Here is an 18,032-nt window from a genome sequence, read left to right as displayed (position 1 = left end):
TTCTTGTGTTTGTGAGCTGCTTTTAGCTATCAAGTGCTTACACATGTGTTGTTTTATTTAATGTCTGCTGAATTATCAGAAAATCCTACCTGCTGCAGATAGCTAACAGCCTACTGTAACAGGAGTTTCTGGCTCTGGGTCTCTGCTCCTTACAGGGCTGGTTTGAAGAGTAACTTTGTTATTGTTACTTTTTTGGTGGCTATTCCATAGGCAGCTGCCAACCCCCAGTAATCCCCTTTGCCCCTGATGGAACGGGGTATAACTCACAAAATAGAACTATCCCCTGAAAAGAGGCTTTTACACAAGTGTGGTTTGTAAAATACCTGCATCAGAAGCATTTTTATCTAAAAATGCAAATAGGCAGAGATCTGAATTCCACCTCGGCATAGGAAATCCCAAACTTCTGGGCATGAGGTCTGGAAATCTGTGTTCTTAACAAGCACCCCAGACAATCCTTACAAATACTAACAATTAAGGACAATTGTTCTAATGTTTCAAGAAGTCAACTAAAAATAGTTCAAATTCTGTCCAGCTGGCTGCTGGGCAAATAGCAAATACATTAATTGCATTTAAAGGCATATAAAAAGGACTTACGTGTAAGGACCAGTCACCAAGCCAGCAAACCACACACCAAAGTTGCCCCAGGGAACCCAGGGCAAGGGCTAGGGTGAGGCAAGCGAGACACAAAATTTAAGGGGGACCCAAAAAACTCATCAATCAAAATAAACAATATCTTAATGCAGTATTTAAAAAAAATCAAAGTCAATGCAAAAAAAAAAAATATGATGAACTTAGTATCAAAATTTTAAATACAGGATCAGTATTACCCTATTTTCCCTTTGCCCCAGGCTGTAATACGGCTCATCTGGGCACTGCCAGGATGGCTCTTTTACTTCCAGCTCAGCGTGCTGACTGGATGGTCCTCATCCAGTCTTTTATTGGATCTAAAGGTGGAGCCTGGGACAGAGGAATACCAACCATCTCATCCTCATATTGAGGTTCAGAGGGTCTCAGGTCAAAAAACCTGATTTCATTGACTTGGATACAGTGTTCTTTCCTTTGAAAATAAAAGTTAGATTGAGTTCTGTGGTTCTTAACCAAACAATTTTATTCCAGTGACAGGATTAACTTGCCTAAGACATATGGGCTCATAAGAAGCTTTACTTACTCTGTTTTTTTTTTTTGCGGTACGCAGGCCTCTCTCGTTGTGGAGCACAGGCTCTGGACGCACAGGCTCAGCGGCCATGGCTCACGGGCCTAGCCGCTCCGTGGCATGTGGGATCTTTCCGGACCGGGGCACGAACCTGCGTCCCCTGCATCGGCAGGCAGACTCCCAACCACTGCGCCATCAGGGAAGCCCTCTCACTTTTTTGATGCAGCAATTGCAATGGCCAAATAGGCCCCTCTGTGGGGTGTCACTCTGCCTCAGATGCTGCTTTCTGATAGACTCTTCTGGGTGTGTAAAATTTTAAATCCTTTATAAACATCAGTGATTGGCATAATTGGTGTAATTATAGGTATCTAAAAAGCAGAAAAGGCCTATGTAACAGCTGCCAATAGCTGGTTTCAGGAAACATGCAGTCACTTGTGGCGAACCAGGCTCGGGTTATAAATGCTTGGGTAATACTACTTCCAGATGGACCAACTTGAATCAGAGATGGCACAGAGAGAAAAGTGCTGCATCCCAAGGGACTGAGCCATGCGGGAATCAAGGGGCAAGAGATGCAGGAGGTCCTCCTCCCGGACTGTATGATGAGTGTGTACAGGTTAGAAAACCACAGTGGTCTCCAGCCTCTTTTGTTAGGTAGAAATTAATAGTTTCAATTATCCTTTGTCGGGTTTAGTTTTTAAATGTTCCACAGTTGTTAAGGTCTTGTTAATTGTAGCAAGAAGGGGAAAGCAACTGGCAGTCCTAGTTTGCAAACCTCTGTCTTCTTACAAACGGGCATGAAAGAATGGAGAATATCTTGGGTTTTTCTACTCCCTAAATATTTGAGGCTAGGTTCCTTCATTAAATGCTTGTGGTTTATTGAGAAGTTCTTTAAGCCAGTTTCGTTAGTAATATGTATTTGAACCTACAACATTTGAACACTGCCCTTAACATCCTCCCACTCTTTCAGAGAACGTGTGAGTTTGGATGGCGCGGGAGAATTAATTGGGAGAAGTTGAAACAATTTAGAGGAGTCGACCCTCTGGCAGATTCCCGGGCCCTGCTACCAGTGAGTCTGCCAAAATGGAGACCAATTACTAACCTACAGCTAAAGAAATCTCCCCCATTTCCTGCATGTTCTCACTTCATTTTGTCAAACTACTCACCCTTGTACAAATGAATAGCTTTATTGAACTTAACATCATCTTTTTAAAATGTAAATATGTCTAGCAGTTAAGAGAATGAGGGCCATTTAATTAAAAAGTTTCAACCATATTGATATTCTTCCAACACCTACCTAACAGTAGTCCTCAGGGAAAGACACTGGGTTTTATCTTGTTTTGAAGGGACAGGGATTTGAATAACAATTTTGACAAGAATAATTTGGGAGCGTGGACTGCTTTCCAGGGTTATGTGGGGCTTGGGGGATTTGGTAGGATCAATGAAGGGCAATGGGTTAGATGGCCTCTAAAGTTCCTTTGTAATTTAAAAAGTTTAAAATTTTATGATCATATCCTAAAACAGTGTAGTTTTGTTTTTTTTTTTCCACTTTTTTAAAGCATAATTTGTTATGTAAAATAGGTGAAAGAGGAACTGTTCTGGTTGTATGTTTATGTGTGGATTTCTTTGAGCACATCTGTCTAAAGGAGAAAGAAAGGGAGTAGGGAATTTTGGGCTTCATGATGACTAGAGAAGATGGACTCGCTTTCTTACTTTTTTTTTTTTTTTTTTTTTTTTGCGGTACGCGGGCCTCTCACTGTTGTGGCCTCTCCCGTTGCGGGGCACAGGCTCCAGACGCGCAGGCCCAGAGGCCGTGGCTCACGGGCCCAGCCGCTCTGCGGCATGTGGGATCTTCCCGGACCGGGGCACAAACCCGTGTCCCCTGCATCGGCAGGCGGACTCTCAACCACTGCGCCACCAGGGAAGAACCCCTTACTTATTTTTAAAATAGCCTCACGCCCATCCCCAAATATCTTTTGCTAATTTGCCACAAGGATTGTTCCACCGGTAGAATATGGTGTGATAAGACTGGCATCACGGTGCAGGAAAAAAAAAACAAAATAGACCATCTACTGACATAATGGTATGGTCCATAACTTTCTGGTCATTTCCAATTTTTAAAAAGCTAATACAATTTTTACGTTTACCCTCAAACTTGACTCAGATCTCCTTTCCTTACCTTTCCAGAGCAGCAGTTTGGAGTGGAAAAATACTTTCTTCCCATGCCACTTCAAAGCATAACTACTCCAGTGGGTTGGGGGAGGGAGCAAGGAGAGAGAACAATGTGAATATCCCTTCACTGAACTGCCCGGGGCTGCAGTCCTCTGTCTCTTTGTGTTGATTCTCCAGCGAACACCTACTGGTCACTGATGGCCTTCTGATGGGTGGGCATCCAAATGCTGTTTTTCCCCAAGGGCACATATGTGGGTTCTTCTGAGCCCTATTCTCCCTGTCCTGGAGGGTTCCAGCTTGGATTCTTCCTTACCTCTCTAATTCTGGCTCCCCAAGGTGCTCCCCACAGTTTTCTCAGACTCCTACTTCAGTGTACTTGATCCCTGCAAACTCATATCCTTCCTGAGTCAAACAGCAGAAGGTAGATGATCAACAAACCCCTCCAGCCCTCCTCTCTCTCTGGCAGAACAAATATGCCGATGACCAAATACAATGGCGTGAGGACCCACTGTGCTCCCCTCAAAGATGTTTCGGGTCTCTGACTCTCTTCCTTCTCTTTCTCCTGTCTTCTGCTTATTTGGACTTGCGGGCGGTGGTGGGCTGGTGAGAAGGAGAATACTGATTATATTAGGATCAATTCTGCCCTGGATGATTGGGGCTTTCTCTGGCCGCCAATGTTGAGCACTCTCTTTAGAATGTGGTATACTTCATCCCTGTGTTTATATCTCTAAGTCTTAGCAACAAAATCAAAGCTACAGGGAAAACAAATCAATCTATCAAGTAGATAAAAACCAAACTGTTCCAAGTGAGGATACTGCGGATTGTAGAGGAGGAAGCGTACTGATTTGTAGACCTTGGGCTTGCCATTCTGGAGTATAAGGAGAGCAAAGAAGGAATGTAAGAGGAAGTGAGGGCTTTCAGATTCCTGGAGCAAAGGTAAAAAAGGAGGGATGAGAGAGTGAAGAATAGACTCAACTCATCAGTGGGTAGACACTCAATGATTGGTCCAGAAGTGGGCATATAACCCACAAGCAGCCAGTTTACTGCCGGGCAAGTGACTGATGAAGTAACTGATCACATGAAATTCTGTCTTAAAAGGGAATTTGAAGGATCAGATAAGGAGAAAAGAATCAAGAATTTAGTATTGGGAGAAAGTCAGGACACATAAGAAATCCAAGAGAATATCTGGTATTAATATTTTTGCAGTCGTGATGCTAGATTAGGCAACCGATTAACCTGCTCACTAGAGAGCCATGTATCTTGAATATTTCTCTCAGAATGCTCATGAAATTTCTAATTCCCTGATAGCCATGCTTTTCTTTGCAATAAAGCCCCCATGATTTCAAGTTACTTGAGTGTTTTTTGCAATCACAGAGCCTAAAAAAAGTAGAGCCAGTAACACAGGAATGGGAATCAGCCTGGTGAATTCTAATAGAAGAAAAAGACCAGAGGGAGCTGAACCCTGTCCTCACGTTCATTTCCACAGTGCTAAAATCCCTGTATCTTTGTCACCATGGGAGGGTCAAGGCTATTTCTGTAATTGTTGTTTTTCGAATCTTGTATGTTTATCAGACACTAAGGATAGAAAAATCATCTCAAAATGATTTGCAGATGTCCCTTTTGACATGCTAGAAGAATCTGTTCACCCTCCGGGCGGAGAGGGGGAGCACACAGTGATTGTTTCAAAGTCTAATTTATTCACTTAGACCTATCACTGATCTTTCTCAGCATCCACCCCACTTTATACCCAACCAGCTCCAGGGTGGAAAAACTGTCACAAGCCAATGTCCGTAACACTAAGATTTAGCAATTCTATTTCTAGGAGCTACTCAAGAAAAACTCTTACATGTTTGCACAGATATGAAAAAATATACATTGATATAACAATAAAAAATGGAAATCTTCTTACAGCATTTCTTTAATTTACTTGACCACAGAACACCTATTAAAATCTTGAGAGACACTATTTTTAGATAGTCTTTGGGTAAAGTACTTTTCACTTTCAGCAACAGCTCCCCAAACTCCACCCCAGTTTTACTCCCCTCCAGCTTTCGGATTCTTTGGGTGCTCACCCCAAAACCAAATTATAACTGTTAGCAAATTCCCAAATGTCCTTAGCACCACCTCTTTCAAAGACAGGTTTCTGGACCTACTTCTGCCAGGGGAGGAACAAAGTGCAATGTGTTTTGAGACTGCAGCCCCACAACTTCCCAGGAACTTCAAATAAATTATTCAAAGTCTCAGGGGATTGGCAAACAAGAGAGATAAAAGGCCTGAAGCACTGGGAGTGTGGGAAAGGGGAGGGAGAAAGCAGAGGCCAAGACTGAAGGTCAGGAGTTCCAGAAGAGACTATTTTCACAGGTTTTAGGTGTTGGAGCTGGGGAAGTTAGGACAAGCCCTGGTAAGAAAGTGGCAATTAACCACACATACAACCAGAGCTAATTGATCGTTAAACAGGGCCTGGCTGCTCAGCTTTTATGAAAGCAGTTATATGCACCATACATTCTAGCCAATCATCATGCTACACTGCTGGGCATTCACTACGCTGAGAGCCTACTAAAGATAATGCTCAGTGTTTTCATTGCTTCCAGTCTTTCAGCTGTATGTTGTGAAAGGAAACAGCACGATCATTAGTTGTCTAACAACTGGTCCAAAGAATTATATATTGGGGAAAATATCTAAAGTACCAGGCAGGCTAAATGATGATAAATATATTTGTTTCTTCTCTTATCCTATCCTTAAAAAAAACCAAAAACAAATTCAAGTAGAGTATCATTTGAATGTGGTATGAGTGACGCAAAAATGCAAAGCAATTTTGTGTACTGGTGCTAAAATGAGTTACAACTTGGTCCTTAAGGAACAAGTCTGCAGGGTAAAGGAAGACTCTAACATGAAGCTTCCTGCCCTGACTTAGGCCTGGCCTGTTTGGCAGTACTCCATAAACCAACTGCCCTGAATTGAACTTGTCAGAAGAAAATAAAATAGGCTAAATTTATTATCACCTGGATCCACAGACACACACACATGAAGGTGCATTGTTAACTAAGGCACAAACCAAAATGCAGCAGCCTGCTCCAACAGCCCCCTGGGAAATACCGTTTGGTGATGTGAGGCTTTTTTTTCTTCTTCTTTTTAACATTGAGAAGGAAAACAACACATGCAGGAAACCATAAAACCCTTCAAGTTAACTGTAGCCAACGGTCAATCTCATTAGGATATAATGGGTAGGTTGTAGCTCTCTCTATAAAGGCTGAGTACACTCCTCTGAATACTTTCCAATTATCTCACTTTTAGATAGCAAAGCAGAAGTTCCACTCACCATGTTTACACTGTTGCTATTCTCTTCTGCCTCAGTTACAGTTACTTCTTCCAAAACTTAGTCCGAGTTGATCTTTTATCTTAGCTCACATTTGTTGAACTAGAACATAGATACGTATGCACAGCTAATTACTTACACTTACCCTTTCAACTAGGGAGGTTGGAGGGCATCCTTGGGAAGTGGACAGGAAGTCAGAGGGCTGCCAATCCTTCTCTCCAACTTGAGGCCTGGGCTAAGTCTCTTATCTCTACGACTAAAGTACAGAAGACATCTGTTTCTGGAAATCCGAACTAGGGCTCAAGAGAAGGGATTCCAGGGCTGTTTCTCTCACTTCTGACCTCGTGACCTCATTGAGCCACTCTGAATTCCATTTCTCCATGGAGCAAAAGGTGGTAATAAGCCCTTGCTGCATATTTGTTAGGAGAAAATGCTAAATGACTGTGGAGGCAATGATTCTCCAACTTCAATGAGCACTGTATATGGAGGCTTATTTAGGGCCCCACCCCCAGAGTCTGATCTTCTTTATCACCTTTGCCCTTAACAAGAGTCTTGGGGTGATTCTGAGATGTGAGGGTTCATGTAGCAGATGAGACACCAATTCCAGGGTTTTCTTCTTAAGAACTTGGTACCTTCTATATTGCTTGCACTGTGCTAGGCTTGAACATGAATTATCTTTTTAGAACAACCCATGAGGTAAGGAACTAGCATTTAATGAGCCCATACAAGAGGCCAGGCTTGATGCCAGGTATGCCCCATGTGTTATTCCACTAGATTCTCACAATAGCTTTATATGTCACATAGCATTCTTTCTATTTAACAGCTGAGAACACAGGCTTAAGGAAGCTAAGAAATGTGAACATCCTTCACAGCTGGTTGGTCTAAGAGGTAGCATTTTAACCCAGGCTTTCAATAAATCCAAGGCTCCCTCCTTACCACAGCTGTGATAATAAAGCCTAATACGCAAAGGCATTTTGGAAGCTCTTAAAGTGCCATTGAAACAATGTAAGTTCAATAAATAACAAATCAAATATTTACTGTATGCAACAAAACAGAGAAGGTAAATTTGGGGAAACTATTTAAGGTCTAGTTCCTGTCCTTCAACAATTGCAGTCCAATGGGAGAGACCACTGGACTGGAATTCTTTTTGGAGAACCGGAAAGGTGGGCATTTCATTGTGTGCAGGACCTTGGATGGCAGCATGTGAATTTTGTGCTTTATCCTGGGGCAAGGGGGAATCTGGCAGGTTTCTAGGAGAGTCTGAACACCAGATGTCTGGAATGGCTTCCCTCCCTCCCCCTTTGGCTTTCAAATGATAGCCAGAGTGAAGATCTGAAAATGGATAGGGAGATAATTTTCCAGGAGAATAGGGCGGGTAGGGTAAACGTTAGTAAATATGGTTTAGAGAGATATTGTACTACAGGACTCAAAGGAGGGGGGGGAAAAGGCATTATAAAATAACCACAAAGAAAAATAAAGCATACCAACCTTCTACCCTGAGAAATCCAAATGGGTAAGATGGGTAAGAATTCTTAGTGTTTTCTTGACATATGGATCTATCCAGATGCCCCTTTAAAATAAATTATTTTAAATTTATGATTAAATATTCTGAACCCTAGCATTATCCAAACCATGTGTTCTGATTCGTGGGTACCCCATAAAACCCAGGGAAGAGTTGGTAGATGTGGATGTCCACATCCCAGCCCTTTGCTTTCTCCCTTTCTTCAGAATCCCTTAATGCCTCCAGCACCCCTGCCCCCTTTCCCCCCACCAAGCAATGTGAGCAGAAAATCCAGACACTCAGCCCACCCTATCAGCTTACATTTTTTCTTGGCACTTAATAGGTATTCAACTAGGAACCGACAAAACTTGCTTAAGCAAGTATTACTGATTCACATTTCTAATGGAGCCCAGGGCCAGAGCAGTATCTTTAAAGAAAAGTGGCTTCTTATTCTTAAAATCTGAAATTTGTTTTCTATTGATCCAAATTATCTGAAAGAAAAAAATCATACTAAACTATTTGGTCTCTCAGGTTTATTATGCCTTGTACCACCTAACACATAAGTATCTCTTATGAATAAAAACTCATTCAGAGGAAAGAAAGTACAAAAATGTTTCCTACATTTACTCGATCATCTCCTAGGAAGGACACACACTTTACTTAACCTTTTGTTTTTAAAGCCATGTTATCGAAATTCTTAAAGAAAATAGTTAAATCATCTGTCCTTATATGGAAAGTCAAGGAGGAATAAATGTAGTTCTAGCAGGAGAACCCTACAAAATAAAATATACTTAAAAAATTACAACATATAGTCTTCATTTACGTCAAGGTTTTCATACTTTGGATCTGAAAAAAACTAAACAATCATATTATCACTACCATGAACAAAAATTAAAGCACTTTGTAGAAGAGTCCTTTTACAAAAGTCTTTGAAGAAACTTAAGATACCATTTTGTTTTTTTTAAGATCTTTAAAAAAAAACGATATTATCATTACAGAACACAAATGCAATTAAAACTAAATGTATTAGTGAATACATGAAAGAAAAATTTGGAGACTAGTAGCTAAAACGATCTTTAAAAGATGAAATTATACTGAAACATGATAGTTGTATTATTTTGGAGGGGGGAATTACTGCTTTTCATTGACCAAAAAAAATTGCTTGTTTTGGACTACAGGCTCCAAAAATCTCTGTCCAGCTGTACATTCCAGGATGGAGACTTCCTTACCTACAAGCAATCCTGATGATTAAAGGGTTATTTCCACATACGTCTGCTTATTAACCCCTCCTCTCCAGTGCTGAAAAACTAGAAGACATATAAAGCAGACATTTTTAACAAACATTTGGAAGGGAAGATGGGTTTTGCTAGTTAATGGAAATTGTTAACCCTCAAAGTAAACAGTAAATTGTGCCCCTTAGCAAGGTGCAGGCTCCAAACCAAATACCAACAGGGCTTAGGAAATTCAAGGCACTTTTTTCTCCTTGCGTACACGTCTCATTAATACTGTGCCTGATGACTACAGAAAGTATAAATCTCCACTAGCTGAATGTGTGCTATTCCCAGATTTGGGGGTGGGGGGTGGGGGCGGAATCTTTCCTCTTAGCCCTCTACGGAGCCAACTTCTCCAGGTCACCCTTACTGTTGCTTTTCATTTACGTGAATAACCACGTTGGTCATGGCACAAGACGGAGATTTTGGCACCAGGTGAAGCTTTCTGTTTTTGAGAAAAAAATGGATACTTTTATATCTTGTAACTGGTAATGCCTTTCTCCACCACAATATGTTGATAATGTAACAGGCATATTTGTTCTTAATCTGTGGGAAACAATTCTAGCCGCTAGTAACTCTGGGCAAGTCAAGGAGAAAGGAGCTTTAGGACCACAAAGTTGAAAAAAAGATCAGCCGGCAGGTTTCATCTGTAAGGAATTCTGTTCATGTTGCCCCTCCCCCCCCTTTTAAAATTCAAGACAAAGGGTGCTTATTTAAATGGGGTAAACTCAGAAAATTCCTAGAAAGCATGTAGAGTTGACACAGACTCAGCTGACAGCATCCTTTCAGGGTTAGGGCCTGCAAAATCTTGGCGAGAGGAACTTAGTAATTATTCCTCAATAAGATGGCATTTAACAGGCCTCTCTGAAACTCACTTGTTTCAAAGCTAAGGCAGATGGTGTAGTTTCTAGAAACCATGGGGCCCTTCCAATCTTAGGCTCTGGGCATAATAATGACAAAAGTCAAGATTTAGGGTTCAGTTCCAGCTGATTTTATTTCCTTCTCAAAAAAAGTTATTTACAGAAGGTATATATCAACAATCTGACAGGCAGTGAACTTGACATGATTAGCTGGCATGATTTTTTTCTTTTTTTTTCCCCCAAACATTGTTTTTTGTGGCCTTGAATTTTAAGACAAATATTCTACACGGCATATTGCACAGGATGGATGGCAAAAAAAAGTTTAAAAACAAAAACCCTTAACGGAACTGCCTTAAAAGGCAGACGTCCTAGTGCCTGTCATGTTATATTAAACATACATACACACAATCTTTTTGCTTATTATAATACAGACTTAAATGTACAAAGATGTTTTCCACTTTTTTCAATCTTAAACACAACAGCTATAAACCTGAACACATATGCTATCATCATGCCATAAGACTAAAACAATTATATTTAGCGACAAGTAGAAAGGATTAAATAGTCAAATACAAGAATGAAAAACGCAGTACATAGTGTCGCGAACTCAAATCGGCATTTAGATAGATCCAGTGGTTTAAACGGCACGTTTTTGTTTATAAAAAAAGTGCAAAAAAGATGTGGTTTACAAGTTAAAGCTACAGGATCCCTTTTTGCTGTGAATGCCCCAGTTTTAAAGCCTCTGGATAAAACAGTATTCTGCTTAAAAAATTTGTTTTTCTTAAAATCATACAGTGTTTGGCTAATTCTCCTCCCCCTTTTTATAGGACTGAGATCGAAGGATGGACACTGGTGGCAGGTTAAGGGATACTGTCACTTTAAGAAGCCTGCAGATTGAAGTGTAAACATGGAGAAATTAGGGGCTGATTTTTTTAAACTGTGAGATATTAACCAGCCGCCCTATTATAAAATCAGGAAATCCAAACAGCGATTTACACCGATTAACACCCCCTTTATATATTTTTTACAAAAATACACTGAGAAAATAATCAAACGTTTTCATCTCTCTTGTCTTTTTTTGTTTTTTTAAAAGTGTCAAAAGTCTACATTTAAATATAAAAAATTAAAAGTTAAAACTCTAGCCCTTCAGTGAAGGAGACGTAAAATGGCGTGGGTAACAACAACTACAAAAAAAAAAAATGAAAGAAAAGAAGGAAGGAAGGAGTAAATAAGGAAGTAAAAAGAAAAAAAAGCAAAAGAAAGAAGAAAGGGACAAAATAAGAAAAAAAAATGTTTGGCCAGTATAAATACGTCCACATATAAAATGGCATCTGATTACAAGGAAAAAAAAAAGAAAAAAAAAACGAGGATGGAGCATCGGTGAGGGAAAAAAACACGTCTTCTCATTTACACCTATAAGGAATAAACACATACACACTGAGAAAAAATTTGGTCCTGAATTGTTTTTTAAAGTCCAGCACAGATTTGAGTTGCGTTTGAATCCTTTAAAGAGTTAAGAATGAAAAAAAGCTGGTGATAATTTCTGTCGTAGGAATCAAACATAGCGCCATCTATCTGCTTTTTATATTATCCTACACTATTTTAAAAACTGCTCAACAGTCTTATACAGAAATCTTTAAAAGATAGACAGGATAACATGCTATATTAACCCCACCAGTGAAATAATCCAACACCATCACGATTCCGATTAAGAGAAGCAAAAAACCTTTTTTTTTTTCCCCCCGACACCACTCGCCCTCCACTGCCCCGGTACCACATCAAACAGTCTCCTCTCCTCCGCGCCTGCGGGCCTTGAAGTCTCACCTCACTGATTTCAGAGATGCGGGAGGCGGAGGCCCAGGAGACGCCGCCACCTTCTCCCCAACGTGCAAATCCATTTCAGTTTTATTATTCGCCCCTGTCCAGTTCGTGTCTTTCTCCTCCCCGCCCCTCGCCCTGGCTGGTGTGGCTTTCCAACTAGGTTCTTGGGTCATTTCCGAGCGCCTGTCACTCAACATCTCCTCCTCCGGCTGCAGGGGCAAGGAAAAAAAAAAAGAAAAAGAAAAAAAAAAAAAAGTAGAGGAAAAAAAAAACCCCTCCAAAAACAAAACGGGAATTCGCCAGTGTGGAGTCTCTCAGTCCCGGCGCTCGGGTCCGTGCGACCCTCCAACATCTGCCGTCGGTCAAATTCGACTCCCCGGAGCCTTCTGTCTTCTTGGGGGGGGGGTGTTGGCGAAGAAGTATGGGGGCGGGGATGCTGAGAACAAAACGCCCCGGGGGCGCGCTGGATTTTTTTTTTTTTCTCCTCCTCTCCGGATCAAAAAAAAAAACCAAATATAAAATACCAAGGGGGCGATGAGAGAGGAACGAGATTCCTTCAGTCTCTTAGAAAACTACCAACTCGGCTTCTGGCCGGGGGTGCAGACAAGTCCGGAAGCTCGTTGGAAGCGGTGCGGGGCGGGGTGGGGGGGTCTCTTCAAGCAAAGGGGAGGAAACTCGAAGTCGCTTTTTCGCCATCAACAACAACATCAAGAACAATAAAAGGTCGCCCCTGTCTACCTCCGCCTCCGCCGCGTCCCTCCGGCCGGGGAGGTGGGGGATGGGAGCGCGGGTCCCCAAACGCCGCCGCGCTGCTCTCCGACCACCGGGACGCGGCCCAAGCCGGCCCTGGTCACTTTTTTTTTTTCCTTTTCCTTTTTCCTTTTTTTTTTTTCTTTTTCCCTTTTCTCTTGCAACTCTTTCTCTGTCCGTTTTTTTTTTTTTTCTCTTTCCTCTCTGCCCCCCTCCCCCGCCCCCCGGCCCTCTTCTCCCAGCCCGCGCGCCCTTCAGTAGGTGAAGACCAGGTTGGAGATGCTGGACTCCAGCCAGTCTCCCGAGATCATCTCGCTCACCTCGGGCGTGCAGTAGTCCGGGAACTCGAAGTGCGAGCCGGAGCCAGGCTCGAAGTTAAAATCCAGGTCCCGGTCCAGCGCCGACGACGAGCTGAAGCTGCCCAGGGACATGCTCTCAAAGTTTGAGCTGGGGTTCAGGTCGAGCAGATCGTCTTCGAACTCGTCGTCCGAGGACGACGAGCCCGAGGAGGAGGAGGACGAGGAGGAGGAGGAGTGATGGGACGAGGCCGACGAGGACGCGTGCGAGGGCGCGCTGGACGGGGCGGGCGAGGCGGCGCGCAGGCTGGCGTAGCTACGGTGGTCGGCGGGCGAGCGGCCGGCGGCCGGCGACGAAGCGGCGCTGCTGCGGCCGCTCAAGCTCGGCCCGTCGGGCGAGCAGCCGGCGCCCCCCTCTTCGTACAGGCCGAGGGGGTCGCTGGGGTCGGCGCCCGCGCCCACGCCGCCGACGGGCGAGGACGACGCGCCCAGGCCGCCGAACAGGTAGACGCGCTTCACCTTTTTCTCGGTCAGGTGCTTGCCCGGGGCCGCGAGGCCGGCGGAGGCCGAGGCCGCCGCCGAGGCCGAGGCGCCGGGAGTCCGCGTCTTGTACAGCGAGTGGTGGTCGGCGGCGGCGGCGGCGCCCAGGGGCAACAGGGCGGCGGCCCCAGCCTGCTCGGCCGCGAAAGAGGAGGAGGAGGCGGCCGCCGCTTTCCCGCCGCCGCCGCCCGCCAGGATGAGCTTGGCGTGGGTCTTGCCGACCCCGCCGCCCGCGCCGCCCGCCACTTTGGAGCCGCAGCTCTTTTTCTGCGCGGGTTTGGAGTTGGCGCCGCCGCCGCTCGCGCCGCCGCCTCCTCCCCCCGCGTTGCCGCTCCCGCCACCGCCGCCGCCCCCGTGGCCGCCCCCGCCGCTGCCACCGACCTTGTCGCCCTTCTCCCCCAGCTTGGAGGAGGAGGCGGCCGAGGAGCCGGAGTTGGCGTTGCCGGACTTCACCTTCTTCCTGGGCCGGTACTTGTAGTCGGGGTAGTCAGCCATGTGCTTGAGACGCAGCCGCTCCGCCTCCCGAATGAAAGGGATCTTGTCGCTGTCTTTGAGCAGTTTCCAGCGTTTGCCCAGCCGCTTGGAGATCTCGGCGTTGTGCATGTCGGGCGACTGCTCCATAATCTTGCGCCGCTCGATCTGCGACCACACCATGAAGGCGTTCATGGGCCTTTTGATGTGCCCGCTCGGCGTCTTGCACCAGCTCGGGTCGTCGGCCTTGCCGCCCGTGGAAGCGGTGGAGCCGGGAGTGGGGGAGGAGGCGATGCCCAGCTCGAGGCCGGCGCCCGAGTCCGAGCTCTCGCCGGCCAGCAGCGCTTCCGTGTTCTCGGCGTTGTTGGTTTGCTGCACCATGGCCCCGGCTCGGCGGGCGCCCACGCGCGCTCACACCCTTGCGGCGGCCGCGGCGCAATCGCCGGGCCCTCCCGGCTCCCGGGGCCAAGCGCACGCCGAGTTGGGGGACGCGCGCGGCGGCCGAGCGGTCGGCTCAACTCCCGGCCGGGGCGGAGGTGGGCGAAGAGAGAAAAGTCTCCAAAAGATGCGGGGCGGGAGTACTCCGCCTCTTGCAGAGGAGTTATAGTTCCCAGGCTGGAGAGTCTCCCTCCCTCTCTCTCTCGCTCTTCTCTCTCTCACCGCGCCGCAGTTTGCGCTGTCTCTCGGCTCCTGAGTCCTGGAGACCGTGCTAAAAGTGGAGAGGAGTTTCTTGAATGCTGGTTGCTGAAGCTTCGAATTCAAGTTTTTCGCCGCCTCCCAGGCAAGTCTGTTTTTTTTTTCCTTCCCCTGAAGCAGTTGATTCCAGTTCACGAGCGCTCTCAGGAGCTCAGGAAAGCGACATAGTCTCTATCACTTAGTCCCTCTCCTACAATGCAAAGCAGAAAAGACTCTGGCTCCAGGACTCTCTGTGGGCGGAATCGGTACTGAGGAGTTTGTGCAATTATTTTGTTGCAAGGTAGGAAGCCAAAAAGCCTTCATGCAACAGACTGGCATGAATAAATGTATGTTTCCCCCTCCCTTCTGTAAGAAGGGAGCTGGTAATGGCAGAGTTCCTCCAATGCAGACTCTTAAAGAGCGTGCAAGAACTAGAGACCCGGGAGCGAAACAGGCCTCTTCCCCTCACACACTGTTTCCCTTGCTGCAGCTTAGAGCAGACCCCAATTCCGCCTCGCGTCTCTTTATCCTTTCCCAGTCTTGGCCGCGGCCAATCAGCCGCTGTAACCAACGCTTCCTTGAGCCAAGCCCCTCCCCTGGGCTTCCCATTGGCTTGGAACCCGATGCAATAATAATCTCCGCGTGCAATGAGAAGCTCCAAATCTGACCTCATTCCAATTTACAGAGCAAACTTTTTAAAAGGGCTAGAAGTACAGCTGAGATTTCTGCTGCCTCTTTTCCTTTTGCTGTGCGTGCCTGCGTGTGCGTGTGCGTGTGTGGTGTGTGGTGTGTGAAGAGGATGTTAATGCATGAAATTATTAAGAGGAGAGACGGAAATGTATTCTAACCATTATGTTAGATAACAAGGGGCTTAGAAGGGGGGGAAGGGTGAAATACTGTAAATGGAAGCTCTCTGCTTAAAAGCCAAGTGATTATTTTTATTAGTTCTTTTCAGTATTGGAATAAAGAACCAGCCTCTAGTGTAAAATCTGTTCCTCGGCTCCTTCATAAAGCCAAGGATGTAAAACGGGGAGGGAAAGCCATGACAATAAATCAATAGATATTGAAAATCATTAAGAAAGTGGTACCTAGACACCTGTCATCACAGTTATTTTAACAATTCCAGGTACAGCACAGATGTTGAAGTATTGTGTAAATCCCTTCAGAGCTATTTTGGTACTGTTTGTGGAAGGCAGAGAAGAGGAATTTTTGCAATAATTACTTGCTCTCTTAATAAACAAGGGTTAACTATGGTCATTTAATGATTTAAACTCCCCTATAAATCCTGGATAGGCCAAACAGAGGAGCTTTCCACTGGAACATATTAGGCAGTGTTCCATAGTTAACTCAATGGGAGAATTTCCGTAGAGTTTTGTGTAAGGTGATAATGGTGAGTAAAGGATGGGAATCAATTTTACTTTCTAAATATTTTTCCACATTTTCAAAATTAAAGATAGCTTCACTCTCCATCCTTCTCTCCCCCACACCCTCCTCCTCCTTTCCTATATATATGTATATATATATTCTCCTATATGTTTGTTACTTCAATCAAATGGAACTAAAAGGCCAAGGCAAAGAGAAACTGTAGAAGGCAGTGGTAACTAGTAGCAGAAGAGAATGGAAACTCTGGATTTATATTAGACCCAGCTGCTAGTCCTTCTTACTGGTCCTGTGACCCTGGGGATGTGACCAAGTCTCAGTTTTCCTCATCTGTGAGGTGGGAACACTAGGAACTACTTTATATAGGGTTGTTGTGAGGGTTCAATGAGCTTGATGTATAATAAGCCATCAATGAATGCAATTATCCTTCCCTTGATAATTCAGATTCCAGAGACACTCCTTAAAGTAGAAGCAGCATGTTGTTCAAGAGGCTAAAATCGAGGATGGCCACCAATGTAAAAAAATAATTACAGGTCATGGATGTGAACCGTCCAAGGACCACAGTGGCAACCTTGTCATCCCAGTGATTTGAAAAGAAAATTCATGAGCATCGTGAAGAATGCGGCAAAGAAAAGGTGCCTAGGTAGTCAGAATACATGTTAATTTGGCCACGTTTGTTCCAAGGTATGAAAATTAAAATTCTAGTAAAAATTGGTCTTCCCTAACACCATAATAGTAAACTGTTTTTCTACAGGCCAGTGATAAGTGGTTAGGTAGGGCTAACCCAACACAATTAGGTCAGCTTTAGATTCAGATCAAACTAGTGCTAGGCAGCAGATTTCTATTTATCTTGTCAAACTTTTGAAGTATGTAGGCTGGCGAGAGGCCCAGGTTGTCAGATTTAGAATTTTACTGGAAAGAACACCCTTTGGAGACATCTGACTGGATCTCTGAGGATCAACCACAAGCAAGAATGTTTTTGTGGGTAAAAGCAAATAATTTTTGACCAGTAGTTACCCAAGTTATACATTTTTTCCTTTAGAAGGAGAAACAAATCTTGAAAACAAAAAAAACCCCACAGGCACCTCTTTTGCATATAGCAAAGTTGGGTGTGTCATCACGCTTTTCATTTTCTTCAGTATTCCCACTACAACACACCCCTACATGTTATCAGACATAAAAATTACTCTAAGAGGTCTGTTATTTATAAGATCAATATTTTCACCAGAATAAAAAAAAGAATAAATACTACGTTTATTTTGGGATTTGCACCAACTAATGATTTGAGGGTATGGCTAGTTTGTGATATTTCAGTCAAGGTGAGTGAATAATTTAATCAATGTAATTGATTATATTTCCAAAGCCATTTATGAGTTTACCAGTGAATATGATCAGGGAAAAGTGGAAGTTAATCAAAGCAGTCAGAGTACTTTTGTTTATGTTTAAAGCACGCACACACGCACACACACACAAAAGCACACAGAGTTTTTAAAGTGTGTACTAAAAATAATATCCACTGGCCTATTTCTATTGTTAGATGTATTTTCTATACTTCAACAAATCTAATCAATGCCTTTAAGACATACCATAGTTACATGCCATTAAGGGAGAAAAACTGCCAATGAAACTAACATCCCCATGGTTGTAAGACACCTGAGATGTTAAAAATGAAGAAGTTCTTCTTAGAATGAAGAAATATATTAGTAATTTCTATTGACTATAAGATTATTATAGTATATATGAATGCTTAGACTTCTAAAGTAGGTTTGTTCTTATGTGTTAGTAGTCCTCTTAAAATGTAAGAAAACATGTGACAAATGGCCTTTTGT

General features: G+C 44.0%; 1 protein-coding gene across 1 annotated transcript; it reads right to left on the bottom strand.

The window, feature by feature from the left end:
• Positions 1 to 1,433: 1,433 nt before the first annotated feature.
• On the bottom strand, positions 1,434 to 15,486 carry SOX4 (SRY-box transcription factor 4). The gene has a single exon (XM_022586766.3). The coding sequence runs from the start codon at positions 14,527 to 14,529 to the stop codon at positions 13,096 to 13,098; it is 1,434 nt and encodes a 477-aa protein (XP_022442474.2). The 5' UTR covers positions 14,530 to 15,486; the 3' UTR covers positions 1,434 to 13,095.
• Between the last annotated feature and the right edge of the window lie 2,546 nt (positions 15,487 to 18,032).

The sequence above is a fragment of the Delphinapterus leucas genome, chromosome 10 (assembly GCF_059928025.1).
Source record: "Delphinapterus leucas isolate spDelLeu-1000000601 "Yukka" chromosome 10, BTC_Dleu_Yukka2, whole genome shotgun sequence".
Lineage (NCBI taxonomy): Eukaryota > Metazoa > Chordata > Mammalia > Artiodactyla > Monodontidae > Delphinapterus > Delphinapterus leucas.
This window is presented reverse-complemented; position numbering and strand designations above follow the sequence as displayed.